Here is a 16,784-nt window from a genome sequence, read left to right on the forward strand (position 1 = left end):
CTCGTCGTATTTTTCGCATAATCTCGTGCAATTATCAACCATAAACAAAACCTCCAAAAAGTTTAACACCTTTGAAGCTCATTTTAATATGAAAAGCCAATAGCCTACCGAGACGACCAAGGAACAAAAGGCATGCCGCGTTTCCAGTCTGTCTATACTATTTGTCCGTGCTCGATGTTAGAATTATTGTGCATTTCTTAGTGTTTGGTTGCAAAAGCTCCATCCATGATCCAGGTTACCTGTTAGGGTACCAGATTCACGGAAACGTGATCAGAAATAAGAATGAGCATTTTTCCCCTCCGCAAAAAATTACAAAATTAATCAAACTAATAGGAGTTGGTAGAGCAAGCATATATTTTTCGGATTTCTCCGTCTAATTTTCCCAATTTTAAGTAAAAAGACATTCTACTAATAGGTATCTTCCACCTCCATGATATAAGGCTTGTTATGTCTTATCTCATCGGTCTGGGGAGTTTACTCGCTGCTGAGATTTTAGTTGAGATCTTGGACAGAGTAGAGGCCCACAAAGTTGTTGGATGTCAATCGATGGTGGTTTATTTTATGCTGACGTGTAAAGTTTACACATCAAAGATGCCCAGCTGAAGACAGTGGGTGATCATCCCTTTTCAAAAGAAATTGTAGCATGATAAGTAGATTAAATTACTTAAGCCTCCAATCACTAATCAACTAGTATTTCTTGATTGGCTAAAATAAAAATATTCTTCCCTTCGAAAAATACATGACTAAGCTTTCTCTCATTGGGCATCGATCATATAAAATTTTAAATAATCTGCATTAGTTACATCATGTTTGTATAATATTTCCCTTACGTAACCGTCCCAGGGACCTGTCTGGGATTCACTCTGCTACCTTGACAATTAGATATCACCAACACAAGTTTCTATCTTCATCCTTGATAATTAGGTATCAATGACGTAAATACATTGAATGTTCCTGACAACGGAGTTTTACCCAAGATAAAGGAAAATTTTTAAAGTTCATTAACTCTTACATGAGGAAAATTCGTGACGATCATTAACCCTTACACAGGCTTGAAACAGCTCAGTTGTATCGGTCATTGACCTTTATACAGATTAGTAAAATAATTACAAAATAATATCAAAAACCGAAAGAAAAGTTAGTCTGTAACAGGCTGCGTTCACAAATAGCGGTTGTGGGAGGGGCTAGAGGAATAGAAATCTTATTTTTTTTCTGATTCCCCCTCAGCACCCTCAAACATTTTCAAGTTCCGATCCCCGTCTATATGATCAAATTTTTTCAAGCCCACCTCCCCCCCCAAATTATCCACTGATCATATAGCCGCATATTTATTAGGGATGCACGAAAAGTTAAAATACACATGTATTGGGCAGTTCTTCTCGCAAATGTTCGACACTACCTGTTATTAGCACTTTGTAGAGCCATATTCCTATAAGGAAAGTTCTTAAATTCATTCATTTTTTAAACGCATCAGTGGACTTTTTGGATTTATCAGTCTAAACCGACTTGAGTTAATCCAACTCTGGTCAGGTTAATGGCAGCGGCTGAAGAGCACACAAAATGACGATGAGAGTGTATGCAAATAGTGAATTCCTGGCTACATTTTTCCAAATTGTGAAAAACTGAGCACAGTGACCTACCAAAAATATTTTTTCAAAAGTGCGCTGCTCAAAATTGACAATAATGTAAGGTTAAAATATTCCATAAAAATAAACGTTTTAATCTCTAAACTTTTGGGTGTAATAATGGCAAATTTGGTTGAAAGTAAATAATTCCATTCAGTCACACATTTTTTCGTTTAAATTAGAGTCTTTACAGTTCAAAGTTTTACTCTTGTATTATTTTACGATGAGAATGTGAAAATTTAGAAAATTAAGCATGGTGATCATCTCATCTTTTTTCTTTAATATTTGATTATTCACATGTGCCAGAACTCAAAAATACCTGACTTTCCTAGTCTTCCATATCATGTGTTGTTCTCTGGCCTGATCTTATGTACAAGTATATTTCGCTGTCGACGTCATCAGCGTCATTTGACCAAAACTCTTCTTCAACTACATCAGAGTCAGAGCTATCTCTGTCACTGCCTATAAACACTGAATGCAGTGACAACGACACTGCAGTAGCAAGGCAGAAGCTGTATTAACTTTGATTATTTTGACCATATTTTTGTTCAGTTTATACAACCGTGTTATTGTTCTACTCTCCCCTCATAGCATGAATAACTTCCAGTATTCAGCTTGCCAACGCAACCTGTATATGCGTACTGTACATTTGTATCATTGACAAATTACTTTCAGTCTTGACTATAATTCATACAGTACATATTTATATCGACCCGCAGGCGCGGTGAACAAACTGAAGTCGTTCGACCATATTTTCACAGCAGCCGATAAAAGTGTGCGACGCTGTGTTCAGAAACAAACCAGTGAGCTCATTTTACAATGATAGATATCTTTTGTTATTCTATTGTATGACCATAATGTTTGGTAATTTTGCACCATCCATGAAAATATTTCTGTTGCGTTATAAACTGGGAAAACGGTATTTCAAATGACAGAAAAGCGGAAAAAAGAGGAGTATCTTTGACTGATGCCTTCACTACATTTCATCGACAAACAACTTTTAACAAGTGTTACTAGCAGCACTGACGTCACGGTCACAGCGTAAGAACGACAGCAGAGATAAGGAGTCCATTAGTCTGTGTTGTAATAACCAGACCGCATACCGATGCAACATATGCATATCGCGTAGCGCATCGCAACAGTCGATTCACGAGCAATGGCAGAGGATTTGAAAGCGTTTTGCCAGAAGTTACAAGAAGAGCCGGTTAAACGGTACAAGGCAGGGGATTTCAAGGGACTGTCAGAGCTGTACACGCCGGAATGCAAACTGATGCCGAGCGGGACGGACGTCATGGTTGGACGTGAAGGTAGTACACTAGTACGCTCCATCAAGGTCACCTGTGTTCTGAAATTCCGCTCTGCGCCCATAGACGTGTGTACATTTGCTAGCTGCAGTACAGTAGGTCGAGGTTTTGCCTGGGTATTTGAGTCGGACGGCAAAAGCTGGTTTTGCATTCCGACTCAAATACTCGGGCAAAAACCTCAAACTACTGTACACTGTACCGCAGCTATACACATATGCCTGATCCTGAGAAGGCATATATACACACGTGTAACCTCCACAAATGTAATAATCTCCACAAATGTAATATCAACCACAATTGTAATAAAATGCACCTTATTAAAGTTATTATTTACTCAGGGCATTGATAAACAAATGATCACATATGCAAGTTCAAGTTTATTACATTTATGGTTGAGTTTTATTACATTTATGGTTAATTTGTTTATTACATTTGTGGTTGCGGGTTGTTATCCATTAATGGTTGACTATTTTATTACATTTGTGGTTGATTTTATTACAATTGTGGTTGATATTACATTTGTGGAGATTATTACATTTGTGGAGGTTACACACACGTCTGTGGGACGCATAGGCGGTGATCGGAATTGTAGAAAACAGGTGACTGTGGCTCCACTGTCTATGGCTAGATATTTCAAAGCGGCCCTTGTGAAGGTGGCCGGGTCTTTCATGCAGACCTTTCATGTAACATATAATGATTGCTTTGAAAAGGATAAGTGCCGAATTTCTACAACGTATCACAATAGGCTTCAAAGACGAAGGGCACCCTAGCAGACTGAACATTTAACTCCCTTCGGGCACATGTGGATGTAGCTCTGCATGGCAGGGCTGTGTGTTCCCGGCGTTATGGCCTCCCACCACATAAAGCCGGGAACACACAGCCCTATGGAAATCCGGTCACGACATGCGACATGCGACCTGCGACTTCAAAACTGCGACCTTCGTCCTGCGAGTTTGAAACATGCGACCTGCGACTTCGGCATTTAGACCTAGGTATTAGGTATAGGTAGATATTGGCGAGGGCGTAAACAACATGCCTGACTGCAAAAGTATTTTGACCTGTTAATTTTTTCTCAAAAAAATGATCACCAAGTTGTGCAGTGTAATATGCCCCATCCAGTGAGGTTCAGATTCAAGTTCATCTCTGGAGTGTTTCAGCCCCTAGTCAAGTTATGAATCTCGCAAATTTGAAAACAAGATCTGAGATATTTCTTTATGAGTATAGTAAAATGAGGGCTGAAACTCTTCAGACATGAAATTGAATCTGAACCTCATTGGATGGGGCATAAGTACACTGCACAACTTGGTGATTTTTTTTTGAGAAAATTGGTGCAATACTTTTGCAGTCAGGTTGTTTACGCCCTCAACATCAAAACCAAAGCTATCGTTTTGGTGTCAAAGCCATCAGAGTACATTGCAGCAGCTATCGTTTCCCTACCAATCTATCCTGCACGGTGTCAAAAGCTTTTTTCTTTCATCCCTGTATACCAGTGTTCTCAGACCTGTCAAACCTTTGTATACAGGCATTTTGTGGGCCTTGAATGTAATTCTGTGAAGTGTTGTTTGATCTGTATGCTCGTATGATAAAATAAAGTTATCCTTTATTTGACTTAAAATTTAAATGGTTTTGTTGCTTCTGTCCGTGTGTCTGTCTGTCTGTCTGTCTGTCTGTCTGTCTGTCTGTGGGAACGATTTCTCAAAAACGGTTGACTGTATGTATGATCACAGTCACAGTCACATCTCGCAGGCAGGCCCACAGTCGATCTGCGACTTACAAACTGCGAGATAAATAATGTCTAGGGCTGGGTGGGGTGCATGGTCACCGAATCGAAGAAAAACAACCACAGAATACGCCTAAACTAGGTCATTTCGATCCGTGAAATAGCCATCACTTTAGGAAACATGCTTGTTGAAGTAGGCCTATCAAAACAAATTTTGTTCATGAAAATCGGTAATCAGTTGAGGATTGTCCCTTTGAAAGCAACCGAACAACACGTAGGCCAACACAGCTGTGTCATCGAAGCTCATCTCTTTCCTAAATGACACCACCTATCACTGATATTACTTGGGACTGCTTTCCATACTCTCAATAAACACCAAAAACCTAAAATCATGGATCAGGTCGTGATCTCGCAGGTCGCAGTTTCAAACTCGCAGGTGGCAGCTAGGCCAGAGCACCCGGAAGTCGCAGGTTGCAGTTTGACAAACACGCAGGACGCAGGTCGCAGTTTTGAAGTCGCAGGTCGCATGTCGTGACCGGATTTCCATACAGCCCTGCCATGCAGAGCTAATGTGGATGGAATTCCAGGATGGAGTCGCCGCAACGCGCAGATCTATAATAACAACTATTAGGAAAATACAGTTGCAAGAATTTGGACTGAAGCTCCTTTGACGATAACTTTGCTGGTAATCGAGAAAATTTCACGTATCTAATTGTTGCAGTCATCTATATCTAATGCAAGTAAATCGCCCCGAAGATGTTAGACACAGGCCGGCCAGTGAACAAAGCCAGAACAAAAGCACATCCGCATTTAAAGCAACTGCTCCCCTGACCTATAAATGGTCTAATCCTATTCAATGCTGTTGTATTGTCACTCCTGTTATTGTGGTATGGTTTCATTCTGTAGCTGTTGAGAACGCCTTCAGGGACTACTACAACGCAGGCGCAAAATGGTCATCCTTGCACACTGACGAAGCCGGACAGGTCCACGGGGACGAGTGCCTGTACGAACGAGGTCATTACAAATTTTACAACGAAGACGGTAGTGTCCGTGACGAGGGAAAATATGTCGTCATATGGAAGAAAATAGACGGAAACTACCTCATCGATATTGACATCTGGAATAGCAACCGCTGAACGGTTTACACCCTCTCCTTGCGTGATGGATATGGGCGGACTCTTTCACTTTCGTAGAGGCACTAATACTAGCATTTTTTTTTCAAAATGAAAAAGCCAACCAACTAGCCAACCAACCAAACAAACAAACAAAAACTTCAAATCTAGCAACTGTGAAGTATTTGCAAACGCAATATGTAGCCACTGTGCTTTCAAGACCAAAAAATCCCCCAAAGTAACGATCTTGAGTCACTGACTAGAAAGTGCAGGATGATTTAAACAAGCATTGATTGAAAGTGCCATATTCATTTACTCTCCCTGTAAACCCAACAGAATATGGCAACATTTGAAAACAGAAAAAGTGAAAGATTCCACTCTGACAATTCCTCCCAAAATTTAATAGTGTGTCCCTTGGAAAAAAAAACAGTTGTTGTAGAAGCTGTAAAACTGTTATTTCTATTGTCATCTGGTTGGGTCTCGTTATAGTTTTAAGAATCCAAACTGGCCAAGGGACCAATATAATCCACGTTCTGTGATTTGTTGAACACAAACTGCATTTTATTTTGTGAAAGGAAGGGCCATATGAAAGAGATGGCATATCAGCTACCCCCTTCTCCCATAAGCTGTTCATGTCTAGGGTCTATTGTTCAACATACAGTGTGTTGGTGGTAATTATAATTAGTTACTTTCAGCGGATTGTGATTGCTAAGGGTTGGTGATAGCTTGACATGTGAGTTTTGTTATGGTAATGTTAAACATTTTGATTTGTGGTGCACATGGCCCACACCGATGCTATTTCAATCAGATATAGCTGATATTTACTTATTGAGTCTACTGTATGGGAAGTTTCAGTGTAAGTAAAAACAAAAAACCAAGATATATGAAATGTTTGATGTTAAAGCTTTGTACTCGTGACAGACATCACCTTAGGAAATTGAGGGAAAACAAGTAGCCTGTATGCACTTTATCCTGGCATACTTCTTGCCACCGTGGTCTCTGCTGTTTTCCATGGAGTTAGACTAGTTGTCTTACTAAGAACAACGTCTTTGCATTCCACTTAAAATTGTCAAACGAATATTTTGTCAAGGGAATTGGCAAGTCACACCATTAAAATTGCGGTTTCTTATCTCATGTCTGCAGTTTGTGTCGTCATTCTGAGTGTTTTTTTGTGTGTATCATGTTTGTCAAAATTAGTATTGCGCAGTGTGAATGTGGTATTGCAACACAGTTGTACGTTTCTCGAATGTAAAAGCCAAAATTTTTGATGAAAATTGCCTCAATAACTCTAGAATAAAAATTAGTGGTTACAGTGCAAAGTTTGGAACAATAAAAACAAATCATCTAGCAATGCCCGATACCTGCATTTTAAAATGGCTGACTTTACATGTTAACTCTATGGAGGAAAACATAATTTCGATTCGAAAACTAAGATGGTGAACTTTTCTTACTCAAAGATATTTAAAACTGGCCCCACGACCAGAAACGTATTGGCAAAAATATTTGGAATCATTCTATCTAAAAGAGGAAATTCGTATTCAGCTTGCCGTTGACCCCATACCTTTGCATATGAAGTTGTCTCGGCAACGCTGGACTTGCCCTATTTGAAGCCACAGTCCCAATCCTTGGCTGTCGCATCAGCTTTCGTTGACATTGACTGTGTATGTGATTTTAATCCTTTGTTCTATTTCGAAAGTCTTTTTAGTAAACAAATTTGTTCGGAGATGAAGCTGAAAAAAAACACCGCCCCTTCAAATCAATGAGTTGTGAATGGGATGTTATTTTAGCGCCCTTTGGCCGAGGCGAGATTTCGTGTTTCGGAATTTCTATGGAAGGGCTTGAAGATCACATACAATGACTTAGTGTGAATACGATAAAACACGGTCCGGTGTTCAGAAATCATGTGCAGGAAAGTCTCGGCACGCGTCAACGAACGCCGGGCTAAAAACGCGATATTTGGCGAGTGAAATCATGCTCGTCATCCTCATCTTTCATGTATCATCGCAACGGCAAAAGGAATTTAAGACGGATGAACATCGGGAACAATAACAAATATCTTTCAATTGTATTTACCACGAACAGCGATAACAAACCATCTTGCAGTTTCTTTGTCGTTTGTGGTTTGCTGACAAAAAGTGAAACCACAGGGCGCCACAAGTAATATTAAGAATATTAAAGTCCAGTCAAAATAGGAATATCCCCACCGCATTGAAACGGAATTTTTTTTCCTTCAGAATGCATTTTGGAGAGGAACGCCTAGCCAACACCCTAAAAGTTTACACGAATCTACTATAGGGAAATATATCTAATTTGCATAAATCAAATATGGCTGCAAGCAGTCTGACAAAATAACATATTTGGGCATATATAATATGTTAAATAAGATAAAAGAAGTGATTAAAACGTCTTACATTACTTAGGGACCGTTCAGTTTTTACGGCCTGGGGGAGGGGCGGCAAGATCTTGTCGCCGGTGTTCAAAAAAATATAGACCCCCCCTGCATTTTTCGTGAAAAAAAGATGACCCCCCTTTGTCAGACGAAAACAATTGATGACCTCCCCCCCGCTGAAAAATAACCAAAACCCATATGTCAAATTTACCCGCACGGTTGGATTTGAACTCCGGTACGCTGCTCACTTTATTCGTGTAGCAGAGATGCCAGTGCACAAACTTATCAGCCACATCCATGCAAACGTCTGTTAATTAGGACGACTGTAAGGCAATTTTTAACTTTATTTCCATAGACAACTTATGTCCATGGACATTGTAAAAAGTAAACTTTATTGGAGTGGTTTTTTCTAGTGGGCCATTAAAGGTGGTCCGCCAGTAAAGATGGTCGATCATGGCCATTGCATAAAGTAAACTTTACTGGACAGGGCCGCTGAAGGCGTCCGGCCGTAAAGATGGTCATGGGCTATTACGTAAAGTCAAATTATTGTAGTGGGCCGCCGACGGCGGCCCGCCAGTGAAGAGGGTCGATCACACAGTCACTTGTGATCGGTCTATTCCGCTCGGCGTCTATGCCCCCATAGACGTGGGCTATTACATAAAGTCAATTTATTGTAGTGGGCCTCCGAAGGTGGCCCACCGATAACGAGGGTCGATCATGGCCAGGGCATAAAGTGAACTTTATTGTAGGTATTATGTTTTTGAAAATGTGGTGACCCCCCCTTTCCTAACAGTGAAAAAGCGATGACCCCCTTCGCGGATTCCAAAATTACGATGGACCCCCTGGATTTTGCCGCTCCCGGCCGTAAAAACTGAACGGTCCCTTATTTGGCGCAGGGAATCATATAATGTAGAACGCACCACGGGGACAAAAATTCGGGCCTTCAAATTTTATCAATTTTCTTCTGACCTACCAGTTGTGGGGCCTCAGTTTGAAGCTCTCGGCAAAAGAAAAGTTTTCATGGTCTTAGTTTTTCGAAAATCGAAAATTTTATTTTTTCCCATGGAGTTTACACAGGGATGGCGGCCATTTTGGATTTCAAATATCGAGAAAGCGCAAGTTATTTGTCTCTCTAGTGCCAAAGTTTGCACGGTGACCCCCGACTTTTATTCTTGCTTTCGTAAGAGAATGGTTGAAAGTTTCACTGATGAAACTTTGAGCAAAAGTTTAAGTCTTTCACTTTCGAGGTGCATATTACCTTAAATAGGAACTTTGGTGATTTGCATAAATCCAATATGGCCGCAACATTCCTACAAAATAACATTTTCGCCCGTACATCACGTAATAAGCAGGCTATTTCTGCGATTTTTAAGTCAAAGTACATTTATTAGGCATGAACAAACGATTTTGGAGTTACAAAGTTTTCCATAGGCATTTTAATAATTTGCATAAATCCAATGTGGCGGCCAAAATTCCAAATAAAAGTCATAAAATGCGATAAAATTGTTCCAGCTTTTGTTTAGTTATTACACACATTTGAATCGTTTGGTGACACAAAATGTTATTCCCATTTTTTATTGAATTACCTACCAAACTATGGAATCTGAAACTATAAAAAATAGGGAACCAAAATATTTCCAGATGCCCTTTTACCCACAGCAAACCATTAGGCCCTCTCAATTATCTCCAGGATTTTCGACCCCCCCCCCCTGCGAATTTCTCCAACCCCATCCACTCACCAGTACTTTTGAATGTAACCTAAGGCACCATATGAGCAATTGACAATTAAGGCAGCCCGTATACCGACCACCGATGGTGTGAAGAAACCCCATCTTTACATTGTCCAGGAAAGGCTTGAAAAGGCCTTATATTCAATACAGTGCAATACATCAAAATGATGATATTTAAATATGATGAAGCTGAGAGGTAACGTATTCTAAGTCTCAGTGAAAAGCTTTAAATTGTTAAAAATAGCAGTTGAATTGCCTGTCCCTTCCCAAGGTGGGTACTTTTCCAGGTTGAACCTTGAAAATGGACAACTACCCAGCGAGATTTAACTCAAAGATTTGTACAGAAAATTTGTCGTGACATCGTTTTGTTCACAGGATTTCCAACGAACAAGTCACTGTAAATGACATAGTTCCCACTTTGTCAATAAATTTGGAACCATTGACGGAAATCATAGTGAAGTGAAATTGGTCAAAGCATATCCTGAAAATAGCCGAGAAAGTATTGACCTTGTATTGATGTGCATGTTCATGATTGTGCCAAGTGCGAATGGAAGTAGTTTTGTTAAATATTTGTTATAGTTTGGTAATAGATGTAACTAAATGTTATGAAAATAGGTATGAAGAAGTCGAACAAACTGACCACTTTGCAGTCATATTAGATTGTATCATCAAGAAATTTGACATGCATATTCATAAGGTGTTGTTCTCGTGCCAAGTTTGAATAAAATTGGTCCAGGCAATTTGTGAGTAATGGCTTTGGACGTGGAAAAATCGGAACAAGTTATATATTGGATCACATTGTTGAGTATATTAGACGTGCATATGTATGTCACGTTGTGTTATCCTTGTGGTTAATTTGAAAGGAAACAGTCATGTCTTTGACGTATCATGGTCAATTATTAGCAACGCATCGAGTTACTCTAACATGAGCAAGCGATGTAATCTTTGTATATAAGAAAGGTTACCACGGCTGGTAAATCTACGCTGTTAAAAAAACGGCCTGAGATGGTTCAAAATGTCGCGACCAAAACAAATGTTATTTATCAAGTTTCAACACCACCTAGAAACACAATATAATGGTAAATATAATGGTACCGAGCGTCCCATTCACATAAATGAGAGTGTAGAGCTAAGGATAGTTTTAGCTGTGACTGTCTGTCTGAAGATTGCAGGATTCATGAAACTTAAGAAAGCGGGTATTATTACTTTGTACTTGAAGTAATTTGTGCGATTGTACATATATATATATATATATATATATATATATATATATATATATATATATATATATATAATATATATATATATATACATCAAAGATACTTTTAATCATATTCCCCCTCCCGATTTCATTTCAAATGATAAGTTTTGTTCACCAGTTTCTCGTACAACAGCTAGAAATCAACACAGATATCCACAGCTATCATACTATTCATAGCTTCTAAAAAAAGTTCCCTTGCACCCATGTACTGCCTCACGTTTCATAGCATGCCACGAGCCTGTCATGTCCTCTCAGCCGGCAAATGCTATATGCTAAGATAAGCTATTACAGTTTTACATTTCATTGATTTCAAAATGTAACTGAAAATGTTTAAAGGCCTTGAGGACCAGTCGAAACTCTTGAATATAGACGACACATAACGTTAATAAGGATAAAGTGCATCAGTCTTTTTATGTAATGCTGGGACAGGCACTTATTACTTAAATAATGGAGACCGTGTGTGACAGCAATCAAGAGAGGTTCATGCATGCAACAGTCTGCAGCTGTTAATACTGCTCCGTAGTCCCCGGGAGTTGTTGGCCTCAGGGGAGTTCATCCAGGAACGCTGTGGTCAGTAACTGGGGCATCTCATCACGTTGTGTTGGGACAGTGATCTGACGGAACTGAAAATGGCAGACTCAGAATTGGCAGGAGCAATTGACAGTGTCAATGACAAATTGATGAAGTTTTACAATGAAGGTGACATGAAGTCCATATCCGAGCTATACACGGAAGATTGTAAATTCATGCCTCCTGGAAAAGAGATTTTGAGAGGACGCAAAGGTACCGTGACATGTTTATGCTAACTATGCCATTCTATGTAAAATCCCCAGGGTCCGTAAACCTCAGACTAATACGGTTTTTGAAATAACACATACATGGTGCATCAATTAAGACAGTGGTGGTGATCTCCGATGAAACGTTTATACAAAGAGTAAAAAGTGCAAATTCAACGGAATGCAAGTCTACGGTTACGGAACTTTATGATATACAAGCTTAAAATGGTACCAAAAACGAGGCTTTGCTCTGTTCAAGTTCGAATCCTAAGTATGTCAGCAGGCGATCTTCGGAATGAAGACGTGGAATGTCCTTTGAACAAAATTTCGCACGACGATCATGCAGTATATATTATTTCAAAGGCCGCTGAACAACCACCAGTCTACAGTGTACATTTCTAAGCGATCCAACAACGCTTGTTACCAGCTATTGATTTCCGAACGGTCACTCGACAAAGGACTTTTTTCGAACGTGTATATACTCTTTGGTTTTCAATGAAACTCTCTTTTTCAACAAACTGTCAGAAATGTATATTGTTTCATTTTTAGCTGCTGAGGAGGCCATGCAGGATATGAAAGATTCGGGAGCAGTGAAGCTTCAGTTTGAATCAATGGAAAGCACAAGCTTCGGTGATTATGCCTACGATTGTTATACCTACACCCTGTTCAAAGAGGACGGCACCGTTCATGACAAGGGCAAAGGTCTCGCGGTCTGGAAAAAGTTGACGGCAAATATTACTACCACGTTGACTGCTTCAACAGTAGCATGCAAAGCTAAGATGGCGCGCATATCACAAAAATCCTGCACACGTGATTAAGTGGCTGATTCTACTTCGGAACAGCTCACGAAGAATACTAATTAAACTTCCTTCGTAGAGATTCTGGAACGACGGTGCTTCGAGGGTCACCTAGATCAAGACCAGTTTCAAATTCATTGTGGATGGGCTTCTCAAAGTTCCCTGTCTGTGCCTATCTCTGCCTGGCTCTCTCTGTCTGCCTGTCTGGCGTTTGCCTTTTGCGAGGAACACAAAAGACACCTTTCAGGCTATTTCCCCCATTGGGACTTAAGTCATACTAATTTTCGATAGATGAAGGGATGTCAAAAATTTTCATCATCAGCACAGTCTCAAATCAAGCCTCTCGCATCTGACAATCTGGTGACGTATTCCACGATGTCTACGTTTTCTGCGACATAACCTTCTGGAAGTAGCCATAGTGCTAACTTTGAGAATACAATCTACACCAAATTAAATAAATAAATAGCCCGGTTCCTGTTAATTTGTAGGACGAATAAAGTTGATTGCATGATCTTTCCATGTGTGCACGTCTGTTTTCCTTTTTTTGTAATAATTTTCGCTCGTTATGACATCCTGACATCGTGATGACCGTAACGCCCTGCCCAGCCATAACTCAAGTGCACGGTCACGAGGACTTGACCGAGCAAGTTCAGTACCGACTCATTGCTTCCCACCATGAAGTAGTACCAACACGCGACAACGATCTAAGTTTGATGGCTGACAGTTCGAGATGCATTGGAAGTTACCATCTATTATGAATCACAAACATAGGATTTGCGTGTACTTATAAAAGGGACAGTCCTCAATCCCTGGTTCTTGCACTAGTTCTTGTTACACTGAGTATTTGCATGCATGGTGTTCGGGATTTGTTTTTGATTGAAATTGTCAGCAGGTTGTCAATTTGCTTTTAGATAAAACTCATACATGTAAATGATCTGCCCTTTTAAACAATACTCGTCGACAGACTGTACGAAAAACCCATAGGGCATGATGTATACTATCCTTTACACGATTGGAACTAATTTGGGATAATTGGATTTTCATATTTTGCACATTTCTCAAAAGTGTTAGGTGCCATATAGCTGAATGTTGCAATATCGCAAATTACTCATAAAATCAAGAGCGTAATATAAAAAGAAAAGCAGATGAGATAACATTTGTAGATTAAATCGACATTACTTCACTATCCAATTATCCCAAATTAGTTCCAATCGTGTTAACTGTAGAAAGCGGTAGAGCAAGACTTGTTGGAGGTATTTGAATATTCACATGACCATACAGTGAACTTTATGATAATATTTAAATTGACACACATTATATTAAGAAATTCTTAATTGCCTCGCCTCACGAAAGATACGTCCTGACACTGTGAAAAACCTCAGCGGTGTGCTCGTCGTGTAGTACCTTTCGCCGTAGACTGAACACTTTCGCCGTAGACTGAACATGGGTCATGGTGTCACTTATATATTTTGGCATAGATTGTGAACTAAATAAGGCTTTCCAGAGGGTTGTTTACATAAGCAGATTACAATGTGTAAAATATGATTTTATTAAACATAATCATAATTTATTAATAATCATAATTATAACAACAATGGGGTTTCCAGAAGGTATATACACAAAATAGACGACATTGTTTGTATAAAAAGCAAGATTTTATTATTCTATAACATTCATATTAATAATTTATCAATATTTATTATTAATTTTTGATCGTAACTGAAAATATCAACACAAATAATGTCTAATTAGCCTGTGGCATGCCACAAGCCTGTCATATCCTCTCTTCCGGCAAATATACGGTAAGATAAGCTACTACATTTTACATTTCATTGACTTCAAACTGTAACTGAAATGCTCTAAGGACTTGAGGACCAGTCAAAACTCTCGAATGAAGACGACACAAAATGTTAATAAGGATAAAGTGATCAGTTTGTTTTATGTAATGCTGGCACGGTCACTTATTTGAATAATAGAGACCGTGTGTGACAGCAACCAAGGGAGGGTCATGCATTTAATCTTTGAAATGCCACACGCTGCAGCTGTTAATGCTGCTCCGTAGTCCCCGGGAGTTGTTGACCTCAATAGAGTTCATCCAGGAACGCTGAGGTCAGCATCTGAGGGCATCTGACCACGTTGTGGAGGGACTGTGATCTGACGGAACTCAAAATGGCAGACTCAGAATTGGCAGCAGTAATTGACGGTGTCAATGACAAATTGATGAAGTTTTACGATGAAGGCGACATGAAGTCCATATCCGAGCTATACACGGAAGATTGTAAATTCTTGCCTCCTGGAAAAGAGATTTTGAGAGGACGCAAAGGTACCGTGACATGTTTATGCAAACTACGCCATTTTATGTAAAATCCCAAGGGTCCGTAAACCTCAGACTGATACGTTTCTTGAAAGAACACATACATAATGCATCAATGAAGATAGATATGGCGATCTCTGGTGAAACGTTTATATACAGAGTAAAGGGTGCAAATTTGACGGAATGTAAGTCTACGGTTTCGGAACTTTATGATATACAAGCTTAAAATGGTACCAAAAACGAGGCTTTGCTCTGTTCAGGTTCGAATCCTAAGTATGTCAGCAGGCGATCTTCGAACTGAGGACCTGCAATGCCCTTTGAACAAAATTTCGCACGACAATCTTGCAGTATAGGTTGAGCAATAATCAAACAAATATTGTATAATTTCAAACGCCGCTGAACAACCACCAATCTACAGTGTACATTTCTAAGCGTTCCAACAACGCTTGTTACCAGCTATTGATTCTGAACGGTGACTCGACAAGGACTTTTTTTCGAACGTGTATATACTCTTTGGTTTTCAATGAAACTCTCTTTTTCAAAAAACTGAAATGTAAATTGTTTCATTTTTAGCTGTTGAGGAGGCCATGCAGGATATGAAAGATTCGGGAGCAGCGAAGCTTTACTTTAAATCAATGGAAAGCACAAGCTTCGGTGATTATGCCTACGATTGGTGTACCTACACCCTGTTCAAAGAGGACGGCACGGTTCATGACAAGGGCAAAGGTCTCGCGGTCTGGAAAAAAGTTGACGGCAAATATTACTACCACGTTGACACCTTCAACAGTAGTATACAAAGCTAAGATGGCGCGCATATCACAAAATCCTGCACACGTGATTAAGTGGCTGATTCTACTTCGGAAGAGGTCACGAAGAAATATTCCTTGAACTTTCTTCGAAGAGAATCGGGAACGACGGTACTTCGAGGGACACCAAGATCAAGACCAGTTTCAAATTCATTGTGGATGTGCTTCTCAAAGTTCTCTGTCTGTGCCTATCTCTGCCTGTCTCTATCTGTCTGTCTGTCTGGCGTTGGCCTTTGGCGAGGAACACAAAAGACACCTTTCAGGCTATTTCCCCCATTGGGACTTAAGTCATACTAATTTTCGATAGATGAAGGGATGTCAAAATTTTTCATCATCAGCATAGTCTCAAATCAAGCCTCTCGCATCTGACAATCTGGTGACGTATTCCACAATGCCTACGTTTTCTGCGACATAACCTTCTGGAAGTAGCCATAGTGCTAACTTTGAGAATACAATCTACACAAAATAAATAAATAAATAAATAAATAGCCCGGTTCCTGTTTATTTGTAGGACGAATAAAGTTGATTGCATGATCTTTCCATGTGTGCACGTCTGTTTTCCTTTTTTTTGTAATAATTTTCGCTCGTTATGACATCCTGATATCGTGATGACCGTAACGCCCTGCCCAGCCATGACTCAAGTGCACGGTCACGAGGACTTCAAAGCTCACTCCCTGTTGACCGAGCAAGTTCAGTACCGACTCATTGCTTCCCTCCATGAAGTAGTACCAACACGCGACAACGATCTAAGTTTGATGGCTGACAGTTTGAGATGCATTGGAAGTTACCATCTATTATGAGTCACAAACGTAGGATTTGCGTGTACTTATAAAAGGGACAGTCCTCAATCCCTGGTTCTTGCACTAGTTCTTGTTACACTGAGAATTTTTGCATGCATGGTGTTCGGGATTTTTTTGATTGAAATTGTTAGCAGGTTGTCAATTTGCTTT

General features: G+C 39.7%; 2 protein-coding genes and 1 long non-coding RNA gene across 3 annotated transcripts; all 3 read left to right on the forward strand.

Moving 5' to 3' along the window:
- Positions 1-2,705: 2,705 nt before the first annotated feature.
- Positions 2,706-6,895, forward strand: LOC139147754 (uncharacterized). Its single transcript, XM_070718948.1, has 2 exons — positions 2,706-2,932; positions 5,556-6,895. Exons 1-2 carry the CDS (start codon positions 2,782-2,784, stop codon positions 5,783-5,785), a joined length of 381 nt encoding a protein of 126 aa, XP_070575049.1. The 5' UTR covers positions 2,706-2,781; the 3' UTR covers positions 5,786-6,895.
- Positions 6,896-11,730: 4,835 nt separating this feature from the next.
- Positions 11,731-13,231, forward strand: LOC139148706 (uncharacterized). Its single transcript, XR_011555978.1, has 2 exons — positions 11,731-11,924; positions 12,467-13,231. It is a non-coding gene; the product is annotated as an uncharacterized lncRNA (long non-coding RNA).
- A 1,592-nt stretch (positions 13,232-14,823) lies between these two features.
- LOC139148708 (uncharacterized) lies at positions 14,824-16,380 on the forward strand. Its single transcript, XM_070720184.1, has 2 exons — positions 14,824-15,037; positions 15,602-16,380. The coding sequence occupies exons 1-2, from the start codon at positions 14,884-14,886 to the stop codon at positions 15,829-15,831; spliced, it is 384 nt and encodes a 127-aa protein (XP_070576285.1). The 5' UTR covers positions 14,824-14,883; the 3' UTR covers positions 15,832-16,380.
- Positions 16,381-16,784: the final 404 nt, after the last annotated feature.

This window comes from Ptychodera flava, chromosome 13 (assembly GCF_041260155.1).
Source record: "Ptychodera flava strain L36383 chromosome 13, AS_Pfla_20210202, whole genome shotgun sequence".
NCBI lineage: Eukaryota > Metazoa > Hemichordata > Enteropneusta > Ptychoderidae > Ptychodera > Ptychodera flava.

Excerpts from the sequence above, each read along its gene's own strand:
- LOC139148708 (XM_070720184.1), top strand. The coding sequence starts at position 14,884 with ATGGCAGACTCAGAATTGGCAGCAGTAATTGACGGTGTCAATGACAAA. Across the intron at positions 15,038-15,601 it reads GATTTTGAGAGGACGCAAAG|CTGTTGAGGAGGCCATGCAG; the intron begins GTACCGTGACAT and ends TTTCATTTTTAG.
- LOC139147754 (XM_070718948.1), top strand. The coding sequence starts at position 2,782 with ATGGCAGAGGATTTGAAAGCGTTTTGCCAGAAGTTACAAGAAGAGCCG. Across the intron at positions 2,933-5,555 it reads CGTCATGGTTGGACGTGAAG|CTGTTGAGAACGCCTTCAGG; the intron begins GTAGTACACTAG and ends TTCATTCTGTAG.